Genomic DNA, 12,007 nt, shown 5'->3' on the forward strand with positions numbered 1-12,007 from the left:
AATATAGTGTTCCTAATAAAGTGTTCAATTAGTGTATGCTCAGATGGTGTTGTGTTCATAATTACATACTGTATAACGTATACACTAGATAGCCAATTATTTGTGGACACCTGACCATCACACCCATATGTGGTTCTTCCACAAACTGTTGCCACAAAGTGTGACACACACAACTGTATGCTTTGTATGTCTTTGTATGCTGTAGAATTACAGTTTCCCTTCACTGGAACTAAGAGGCACAAACCTGTTCAAGCATGATGAAGCCCCTGTGCATAAAGTGAGCTCCATGAAGACATGGTTTCCCAAGGTTGGTGTGGAAGAACTCGAGTGGCCTGCACAGAACCCTGACCTCAACCCCACTGAACACCTTTGGGATGAACTGGAATGCTGACTGTGCCCCAAGGCCTCCTCACCCGACATTAGTGCTCACTAATCACTAATGCTCTTGTGGCTCAATGAACACAAATCCCCAGAGCCACGCCCCAAAATCTAGTGGAAAGCCTTCTCAAAACAGTGGAAGCTATTATACCAGAAACGGACAGACTAAATCTAGAACAATCACATATGGGTGTGCTGGTGAAGTATCCACAAACTTTTGGCCATATAGCGCATTATTTGATTCTTAGATTATTTTATTTTTTTAATTATTATATTTTATTTTTTTTGTGGCTTCAGCCTAAAGTAAAGAAAGATGCATGCATTTGGGTTTATATTACGCAGTCTTTTTTCTTAATTTGATTTTTAAATATTGCCTATCGATAAAAACTGAGAAAGTAAGAGAAACACAAATCCTTGTTATCCAGGACTGGAGTGATGGTGCTCAAAATTGTTGCTCTTGTATGTATACAGTGCTGTGAAAAATTATTTGCCCCATCCTGATTTCTTCTGTTTTTGTGTATATCTCATACTAAATTGCTTCAGAAATGAAAACAAAGTCTAAGCTAAAACAAAGGCAACCTGAGTTAACATTAAATACAGTTTTTAGATGATAATGTTATTTAATGAAGCAAAAAAAAAAAAGCTAACTAATACCAACTGGGCCTGTGTGAAAATGTATTTGCCCCCACAGTTACTAATTCCCCAAATCTATGAAACTGCATTTATAATGGGGTTCAGCTGGACTAGACACAACCAGACCTGATTACAGCAAACCCTTATTAGACAATATCTTCTTTCTTTCTTTCTTTCTTTCTTTATTTATTTGCCACTCCTGCATTTAGCACTTTGTGTAACATCCAGAATCCTCATTCCTCTCTAGGGGACTTTCCTCATCAGTTCACATCTCCAGTTTTCAGTGGTGTTTAGGTCAGGACACTGGGATGGCCATGTAACAAACTTGATTCTATATCTTCACTGAACTATTTTTGTATGGATTTGGATATGTATGTCTTTTGGATCATTGTCTTGATGAATCTTCCAATCATTACCCAGTTGTCACTTCTTGGCAGATGCAGCCAGATTCCCATTTGAAACACCCTGGTGTTTCATGGAGTCCATGATGCCATGTATCCTAACATGTTTCCCAGAAACTTTGGAGGAAGAAAAGCCCCACAACATCACACATTCTCCATCATACTTAATTGTCTATAACAGTCTTTCAATCTTTTGTTTTATACCAATTTTATTTCTGGCCTTATGATTCTTACTGCTGATGAATGGTTTGCATCTTGTGGTATGGCCTCTATATTTCTGCACTTGAAGTCTTCTTTGAATGGTGGATTGTGTTACCTTCTCCCCTGCTCTGTGGAGGCTGTTGGTGATGTCACTAACTGTTGTTTTTGGGTTTTTCTTCACAGCTCTGGTTTCTTTCCTTTCCGGGACATTCCAAATTGTTCTACTGGCTATGCCCAATTCTTGCGCAATGGCTCTGATAGATTTTCCATCTTTTCTCAGCTTCAAAATGGTTTACTGTTCTCCCATAGACAGCTCTCTGAGCTTCATGTTGGTTTATCTTTTTAACAACAAATGCAGTCTTCACAGGTGAAACCTAGGGCTCAAACCAGGAGTAGACATTCGGAGCTATTAATTCTTTAAACAATCGATTAAACAGGGTACACCTGGGCAGCAAGAAACGCCTATCAGTCACATGTTCCAATATTTTTTGATCACTTGAAAAAATGGGTTGGTTCAAACAAAAGGTGCCACGTTCTAAGTTGTTTAACACATCGATATGTAAATATGAGGAAATGAAAACTGAAATTCTGATCTACTGTCTCAAATTCATCTTTTGATCTCAAACCCAAATGTCTTCAGTGTTTAGTGAAAACGATGGAATTGGCTTTGCAGTTCCAATATTTTTTGGAAGGGACTGTGGATAGATTAGATAGATAGATAGATAGATAGATAGATAGATAGATAGATAGATAGATAGATAGATAGATAGATAGATAGATAGAATTTCTTTATATGATATAGCCTATGACCACTAGATGTCAACAGAGAGCTAGCATTTGTGTTTAGGCTCACTATTGCTTAACACTTGTAAAGTCATGGTTGGGTAACACCTTGACCTTAATTGTTAACCGGAATTATGAGACCAAAAAATAAACACTCCTATTCAAAAGATCACAATACACTAAAACAATCCAAAACAAAGTCTCTGAAGCGTCCATGTTTTCATAACCTTGTAAATTAAATGGACTTGACTGGAGAGTAATTAATATGAACCAAATGATCCTTTTATTCTTACATTTTTATACTTCATTTTTTTTAATTGTAGCTATTGCTCTCAAACTTATCTTTCCATTCGCTCCATATTTGCATTTAAAAATGACACTTTTAAATAAATAATTTTAAAAAACACATTTCATACTTATAATCTGTTTATGATTTTATTCAATGTTGTGGAATGTCCATGAAACATGTTAGTTGCTGTTATCACTTGCATTATAGCAGCTTTAAACAGTCACTCTCTTTTTTCCTCTCTCTTGAAGAAATAACACACACACACACACACACACACACACACACACACACACGCCATTTTACAGAGAAACCAGAAAGCACAAAGTACTCTGTCCTGAAAACTGTGAGAAAGCACTGACACTGGAGACTCCATTAATGTTAAATAAACGTCTCCATACAGAAAGCTTCACCATATCATTGATATTACATTTTCATTGTTAAATAACAGGATGTTTTTAAAATTGATTTGTTGTCATAGATTTTTTAAAAAGAGAATACATGCAGTAAGAGGGATTACCTGCATTAAACATTTTTAACATTTTAGTGCATGTACATTTTTTTCAGTTGAAATCAATATTAATGCAGGGGTCCCTGGATACTATTATTATTATTATTATTATTATTATTATTATTATTATTATTAGTGCTAGTAGTAGTAGTAGTAATGACAATAATAATAATAATAATAATAGCTCCCTGGGATAGGCTCCAGGTCTCCCCGTGACCCTGAAGGAAGGATAAGCGATATAGAAGATAGATGGATGGATAATAATAATAATAATAATAATAATAATAATAATAATAATAATAATAATAATTCAGGGGTTTCTTGGCTGAGGAAAAATCAAACAAACAAAATACCAGTTTTAACATTTTGTGTCATTTTAATTTAAAGAATTACTCATGCAGGGGGTCCCTGACAGAAACAAAGAGCGAGAGAGAGATTATTTATTTATTTATTTTTTTAACTGAAACAATAACTAATGCATGGGGTCCCTGACTGTCAAATAAATAAGCTTTAATTTAAATTAGGATTAGTTTTAAAATAAGATCAAATAAAATCAAATGAATTTCTGTTGAAATAATTACTCATGCAGGAAGTCCTTGGCTGCGAAATAAAGTAAATCTAGTTTTAATGTTGGACTAAAAGGATCTGCTTGTGTAAGTCACTGCTCAGTCATTTCATGCAGAACTTCTGTAATGACTGCACGGCGGATGTGGCGCGTGCCCAGTGTGTCCCGCTTTCCCACTGCGTTACCGCGCTCGCGCCTGCAGGCTGTTGGAGAGGAGTGCTCCGCGCGCGCCGCTCCATATCCTCGCCCTTTTATTGCAGCGCAGGAACAGATCCGGGACGAACGGACGGTTTTAAGCAACAGCAGCAGCACTAAAGGCTCAGTTCTACTCCTCCTCTCCCTCTCTCTCTCTCCTCCTCCTCCTCCATCATCATCACCGCCTTCGCTCCCCCTCCTCCTTCCTTCCTTCCCCGGTTTATTCCTCCGCGATTTTTCACCGAGATCCGCAGCCGGGTGAACGCACAGAGCTTTTCGGTAAGGGGACTTTACTCGAGAGCGAGGCCCCCCGGCCCCCTCCTCCTCCTCCTCCTCCTTTTCCTTTCCCCCGCTCCCTTTTCGCCTGCCTTTTTTTTCCTTCGTGCGAACGGATTTATTTGGAGGATTTGTGAGCTCCGGACGAGGCCGCTGGCTTGAGCGCAGGAGGGGGGATGACTTTAGAGTCTATGATGGCTTGCTGCCTGAGCGAAGAGGCGAAGGAGTCGAAACGGATCAACGCCGAAATCGATAAGCAGCTGCGCCGAGACAAGCGGGACTCGAGGCGGGAATTAAAGCTTCTCCTTCTCGGTAAGCTTGGGCGTATAGCCGCTCTTTATTTATTTATTTATTTATTTATTTATTTATTTATATTTTGTTACACCCCCCCCCCCCCAAAAAAAGTGAGAACAGATCCTTGTGTGTGGTTTGGCGTGGGTTCATATTCAGCCGCCCAACAGGTTTGACCATGTTCAACTGTTCCTGCTGCTAACGGCTTTACACTTCAAAATCAATGGATGCTAATAATTGTCAAGTCATTTTATATATATATATATATATATATAAATATAAAAAGCCATGGCGCTCATGTTTTTCACTCGTGTATGAATGGCGCAGTCTCTATCTCTCTTTCTTTCTTTCTTTCTCTTTCTCTCTCTCTCTCTCTCTCTCTCTCTCTCTCTCCTATAACTCGCACACTTAACGTTTTCCCCCAACGCGACACTTGTATGTAGGTTAGTTAGCCTGCTAGCCGTCCGTCGTGCTAGCCGTTAGCATTGCTAGCTTAGCCTCTGTGGGCCGACCTGAACAGGTTGAGGGAAGAAATGTGAATGAAGTGCTTGGATATAAAGAATATATATAACTCACTGAATGACTTTTTTTCTACAAAAAGTGTATGGTTGCTAACAAAGCAAAGTATGGGACGCGTTTACACCGTGACGGCTTGATAAACTAACCGGTCATTTACACAATATTGGGGGTTTTGTTTTCCAGCTATCAGAGCTAGGAATAATGCGGTTTGTTTCCATAACCAATACACCCGCTGTCATTCCTAATAAACATCTCGGGTTATTAGCTAACATTAACCTGCTAGCACTCGACATAAAACCTTCACCTGACTAGGCCTTGTGTGTTGCACAACAATAATTTTAACGGGGTTTTTATTTTTATTTTTTATGGCCAGCAGTGAATCATAACTCTGCACAAACCAGTTTAGGGTTCCGTTGGTTTTCTAATGGTTTTTTTAATGGTCTCACTTTATAAATCCTAATGGTTTAACAGGATACTGACAGCTCTGAGGTTGGCCTACAGGTCTGATCAGAAGTCTGATGTTCTCAGATGTTGACTTAGACACTGTGTTATGCTTTTTGAGTATCAGGATAGAGTCCTGTTCAGACGGGGTTAGTTTTATGTGGGGTTTGTCATATAATGTATTGTTTTGTCATATAATGGGATTGTGCTGTATTTCATAAAATGACCTGTAGAAACAACCCTATATCTATCCATCCACCCATCTCACAGATAATGGTCAGCCATAACATTAAAACCAGTGACAGGTGACATTGATTATCTTGTTACAGTGGCACCTGACAAGGAGTGGGAATATATATATCCCGTCTGAAATGTCCCGTTGTATCCTGTGTGGAAAAGAAGTGTTTTTTTTTTTTTTTCTTCTCGCTTTAGTATAGGGACACTCCGGGAAGCAATCTTTTCTCTCGTCTTCAACTGAAACCAAAACTAAACCAGGTGGAGTTTGGTACGCAGAACAATTAATTATAGATGACATTTAATAGGACCTCTCAGAGAAGCAACACTTCCAGGGATTTTAGGTACATTAAGTTCCTAGCACAGGTTTATCCTACATACACGTTCCGGTCATGAGGCCGTATGATAGAGGTCGACAATCGTTTTGCGTTAAAGATATGTCGTGTACGTAGGATGCTTAGAACCTTTAATGTGACGTGAATGAATGAATGAATACGTCACGATGACGCTCTTCATCTCTGTGATCATAACAATTACAGGCAGAAATCTTACCCCGTCAGGACAGAAGAGTAATTTATATCAGGAGAGGTATTATCTACGTTGAAATGCACACAGGACGAGTTCTGAGATGCGGTTTAACCAGCTGATATACTAGTGTTAATGCGTTTGTGTCCATGTCACATTTGACAGTCTCTCTCAATGTGTTACATGTGAGCCATGATTGCAGGTGTGCAAAATCAGGATGATTATTACTGGGTTTTTTTTTTTTTATCTTGATGTTTTCTATGGGGCAACAGGCCATTTTAGTGGTTGATCATAATGGCTGGTTTGCATATCATGCACGATACAGGAATCTGATCTCGGTCTAAACTGGAGATGCAAATGTGGTTAAAAAAACATCAATCTTGAGGAAGCAATCCAGTTACAACAAGCATAAAAGTGTAAACAGAGTCCTTGTGGTAATAGATGGTGATTTTTAATGATGATTCAGTAGACGTAATGGAATACTGTGATCTTCATATCTGTGGTGATCAAGGAAACAGGGAAACATTGATGTATACACAACATTTCATGGTGATGTGGCCAGGACTGGAAGGATTCCAGTAAAGCAATAGTGAAATCTACAGTCAGGAATTTCAACATGTTTTCCTATAATTAATTACCCTGGACCTTTTTTAAGCTTGTTAGGTTCTGATTGAAAAATGTATAATGTTTGCTTTGCGTAAGACCCATGTCCTGGACAATGTTTTTGAACCATGTACGTTGACCCAAATAGTCTCTGTTCCTATTCCAGGAACAACCCTTCCACTCGCTGTTATTGCTTAACGTGAATTTGCTCATTTGTCTAATACAGTCATGGTGATGCACTCTCTTTCTCAGATTTATCTCAAACGAATGATTAAGTCCACGTCTCATGGGTCTTTACACCATACTGTCACCAGCGAGCACCAAGCATCATGGTAGTTTTGTAAGAACTAGGCTACAGCTACACACAAGACAGTTTGAGGTCATCATTCCACTTCCACACCGTCTCCTAATCGGCAGGGTTTATTTTAAAAACGACAGCCGTCCGTGGACACACGCCGATGATAGCACTGTGGGTGGAAGAGCTGAAGATCCATCAGGAAGTGGGAATGTGAGCCGTATCAAGCCACGGCGGTTTTTGTTTTTAGATCCGGATGCATTTGTTGTGCGACTTGGACAGTCGCGCGGTGATATCTGACTTAAGCACGCTCTGCATTCATTTCCTATTCATTTCCGCTCGCCACCACAGAACTGAGTGCATAAAAGGGAGCTCATCAGTGGTAATGTGTAAAAGGAGTGTGGAGGAAACAGCAGAGCAGGAAAGAGAGAAGTTTGGGCAAGCCTCATATCTAGAGAGAAGTCAGCATTAGGGGTGTGTGTTGTGGCAGAAATATAATCGCATAATATCTGAAGACTTGGATGATGCACAATATGTGTCACGGTGTGTAGGTTTGATAACAAACTGCCGACAAAACAGTAGTGTTGCATTTAAAAGCAAAGTTATTTAAAGAAAAATGTAAGAAAAGCCTGTTTGATAGTTGGGTTTAATGTCTACCAAAGTAAATAATTACATTAGAATAAAATTTCCATCTAAATTTGTAAGTTATAAAATAATTGTTAAATATATGGCGATAGCTGCAATATTTTGGGAAAGTGTATTGCGGTGTAAGTAACGATGTTATATCATCATATAGCCCAGCCCTACTTCATATTACTTGTAGTTTAAAGTGTATTTATCATCGAAAATTCAGATTGCTCTCGCTAAATTACAACCTCCTCCTTTTTAGGAATACTAAGCTCTTCATAAGTTAAATAAATCTATCTTTCTAATATTGTGAAATTATACATCAGAGCTGCGTAGCACTGATCAGTCAGGACTCTGGGGTTAAATATTAGTTTAGCATTAGTTCGCCGATTAATCTGCGACGATGTGAATTAATACCACAAGCTTCATGAGTCACTGCACAAGAAAAGCAATGACTCATGCCTGAATTAAATTCCCAGTTTAGCCGTCTAACCTGCCGAGTCGAAGTCGAGGCCGAGATGCTCGGACAGATTTCTCGCCGAGCTGCTCATAATAAATGTTTTGAACTTCATGGAGAGGGAAATAAACGGGTGACTGGGCAAATGTCAATGCAGTTGCAATCAAAAATATTCAACCCCCAATGCTAATCAGGTTTATTGTCAAAATGTACAGACTTTCAACTGTTTGCAATGAACAAATCAAACAAAGGCAACTGAAATAGTTCAACACAATGAATGCTTCAGGTGGTTCAACTTATAATGACTTCTCCAGTTTCCAAATTATTCAACCCCCTGAATATAATCCCTCACAACAGCACAAATATGCAAAACAGGTGTTGTCAAGTACACCTGATGCAACCAATCAAGGGCTTCACTAGTTGGACCAGGTGTGCTTGAGCTGGAACACATGAAATACCTGAACTGGCTGGGGGTAGAAAATGTATGAAATACCTGGACGGGGCAGAAAAAGGAAGATATCAACGGCTGCAAGCGGATTTCTGAGAAGGCAGGTTGTGAAAAACCCTCGAGTGACTGCAAAAGACCTGCAGCAAGACTTGGTGGCCACAGGCACTGAGGTTTCAGTGAGCACATTAAGGCGCGTACTAAACGCAGAAGGTTTCCATGCCAGAACTCCAAGACGTTCACCACTACCGACCCAAAAGCACAAGAAATGTCGCTCAAAATCATATAAATAAGCCACAGAAGTTTTGGGATTCTTTTCTGTGGAGCGATGAAACAAAACTGGAACTTTTTTGATGGATCAGCGGTATGTCTGGAGGAAGAGGAATGAAGAAAGAACACTCTGTCCACAGTCGAGCATGGTGGTGGCTCGGTGATGCTCTGGGGCTGGTTTGCATCCTCTGGCACTGGAAACCTGCAGCGTGTAGAAGGCAAGATGGATTCATTGAAGTATCAGGAAATCCTTGGAGAAAGTCATGCCGTCTGTGAGGTAGCTGAAGCTTGGGTGCCATTGGACAGTCCAATAGGACAATGATCCCAAGCATACCTCAAATTTCCACCAAGGCTTGGTTGCAGAAGAAGTTCTGGAAGATTTTACAAGGCCATCACAGTCACCTGACTTGAACCCCATAGAAAATCTCTGGTGGGATTTGAAGAAGGCAGTGGCAGCACACAAACCCAAGAATATTACTGAACTGAACGCCATTGCTCATGAGGAACAGGCTAAGATTCCTCAGGAACGCTGCCAGAAGTTGGTGTCTGGCTCTGCATCTCGTTTGCAGCAGGTCATAACGGCAAAAGGGCGCTCTAGTACGTACTAAAGATGCTTGCCATGCGATTTGAATAATTTTGAAACTGGAGAAATCATAAGTTGCATTTTCAGTTGAATTTGGGGAAACCAGTTGAAGCATTCGTTGTGTTGAACTATTTCAATTGCTTTTGTTTATTTGTTCGTTGCAAGCAGCTGAAAGTCTATAAATTTTGACAATAAACCTGATTTGCAATGGGGGTTGAATAATTTTGGTTGCAACTGTAGCTCTTTAATGTAAGTAATGTAACAGGAACTTAGTTGCTTTGTGGAAATTCCACAACATCTAATTGAACTAAAAACGCACAACTTGATTTGTCTAAATGCAGAATCCAACGCCAATGGCTTGTTTAAGGGCAGTGTCAAAAGTATGGAACATTTTATAGACTAAATTTTAAATTTTTAGTTTATTTAGTTTTTTATTTTGCTTTGTGTCCATGCCCTGTCTGATCGAGTAGAAACAAGCTGCATCTGAAATTACGTACTGATCAGTATATGTGTGTAGTATGAATACAATCCGGACATACTACATCCGCCATGTTGGCATTGTCATGTGACCTATGACGTCATAACAACCGCAAAAACCTAAACGCTGTGGCAACTGTGTTTCTTGTTTAAACCTTTGACAAGTTAACAATATACTCAGGTGATGTTAAGCAAGTATTGTTTAACCACAATGAACAATGTTTAATACCATACACGTTAAAAAAAAAAAAAAAAAAAAAGAGCCAACATGCTGCCTTCTGCCATTTTTGATTGACCGCTCTTCCGTGCCAGTCCCATTGCATTATGGGATCGTGTAGTGTCTATTGGTTCCATACTGCAGAATCTCGCGACAGTAGTAGGTCATCCAGGTATTTCTCACCTACTGTTTTATGAATTCTGAGAAATTAGAAATACTACTCCCTTTGGTGTCATGTTTTTAGCCAACTGTACAGTAGGGTAGTAGGGATATTTTGGACACAGCTAATGGGTTTTTTTGCTTTCTGGATGATGGTTTGTCATCCTATTAAACACCAATCCTAACTGAGTTAATGTGGTCAGTGTAACGCTGGATAAATCTTAACATGTCTGGATTATCCACATCCTTAATCAGATTTGTTAAACAATCCTTTGCTCCGAAGGTGGATGGTGATTTATATTTTGGCATATTTGCATACGTATATATATGTATGCATATGTGTCACAGCACTGAGAAAGGGATTATGGGTAAGCATAGTTCACTGAATAATGCAGAGGAGGTGACATGCACACCTCTGAAATCTTAACACATTGTGCAAATGTGTGGTTCCGTCCCAAATGGTGTTTGGTTGAGCAGGCAGGTGTGTTCAATAGGGGACTTGAACTGTGAAATATTTTCGTAACGTTTTCTGTGTTGATAAACAAGTCGTTTGGTAATAAAAGTCTCATTTCATGTCAGGATGTAATAGCATAACATCTCCTAAGTCTGCATAGGTCTTGTATGTTTGATTATTATGGGTAATTATAAAATGGACGTGGACTGGACCGCAGAGTGGACGTGCGCTTGTACCAATTATATAAAGTGAACTTATACACTCGGCTGTGTATGAATTCGGTTCGATATCAGTTCAACCGATACACGTTTCATCATTTATGCTGTTAGCATAGAGCTGTCGACCGCCATGGTTCAGCCCCAGTGGCAGGGAATTGATTGGAAGAAAGACAGGAAGATAAATGTGAAGCTTGGCTTACTTCTTGATTGATGAGTGCATCCCAGAGGGTCAAGATAAGAATTGGCGTGTGGATATTTTGGGCTAAGCTGGAGTTGTAGCCATGCTTGACGGTTGATTTGGATGCATATGAAGCATTTTGTGGCTCTGTGCTAAATAGGGATGCATAGAGCTTTGTACACAGATACTTTCTCTATAGGCTAGACAGCATATGTGCCAACCGCAAACACACTCAACATACAGGTTTCTATATCCCCTCTATGCTAGGTACAATAAATATGTTTTTAATGTAGGATATCACATCGCCCAACTTAAAACCCGTCTCCGTATGTTCAATAAAATGTGCTTTTGGCTTTTAAATGATTAAACAACTGCTTATCATGTAGCGTGTCACAAGGTCACAACCCTACAGAGATTTGATTTCCCTCTGCATTGCCTCTTCTATTGCAACAAATTCAGCCGTTGGAGAAATGGAGAAAGAGTAGAATACTAAACTCTTCAGCTTCTCTGAAGCTGAAGTCTGACTCTCTGGAAAACCAGTTTTGCTCTTTAGTTGAATTAATGTTTGGTACAGCTGGAACAATGGTAACACTGAGGCACATGCTATTCCTGTCATGTGGTGAGTGAGTTGCAGAGCCTAGGGTGATGCCTTGTTGCTGTTCAGGATGAACATCCAGGCTCTGCCTTTCAATTCTGAGCCTGGTGAAATGCCATCCATGTTGTGTCCTCTGAATGAATGGGGGGCGGAGCACCTCCCACTGCAGAGCCTTAAGACGGCCAGTGTT

General features: G+C 39.7%; 1 protein-coding gene across 1 annotated transcript in view; it reads left to right on the plus strand.

Moving 5' to 3' along the window:
- Positions 1–4,037: 4,037 nt before the first annotated feature.
- Positions 4,038–12,007, plus strand: part of gna11b (guanine nucleotide binding protein (G protein), alpha 11b (Gq class)) — a 55,920-nt gene continuing 47,950 nt past the window's right edge. Inside the window, exon 1 of the mRNA XM_053651116.1 lies at positions 4,038–4,541. Coding sequence (XP_053507091.1) covers positions 4,406–4,541 — 136 coding nt within the window. The 5' untranslated portion in view covers positions 4,038–4,405. The remainder of the gene's footprint in view (positions 4,542–12,007) is intronic.

Source organism: Ictalurus furcatus, chromosome 20 (assembly GCF_023375685.1).
Source record: "Ictalurus furcatus strain D&B chromosome 20, Billie_1.0, whole genome shotgun sequence".
In the NCBI taxonomy this organism is placed as follows: domain Eukaryota; kingdom Metazoa; phylum Chordata; class Actinopteri; order Siluriformes; family Ictaluridae; genus Ictalurus; species Ictalurus furcatus.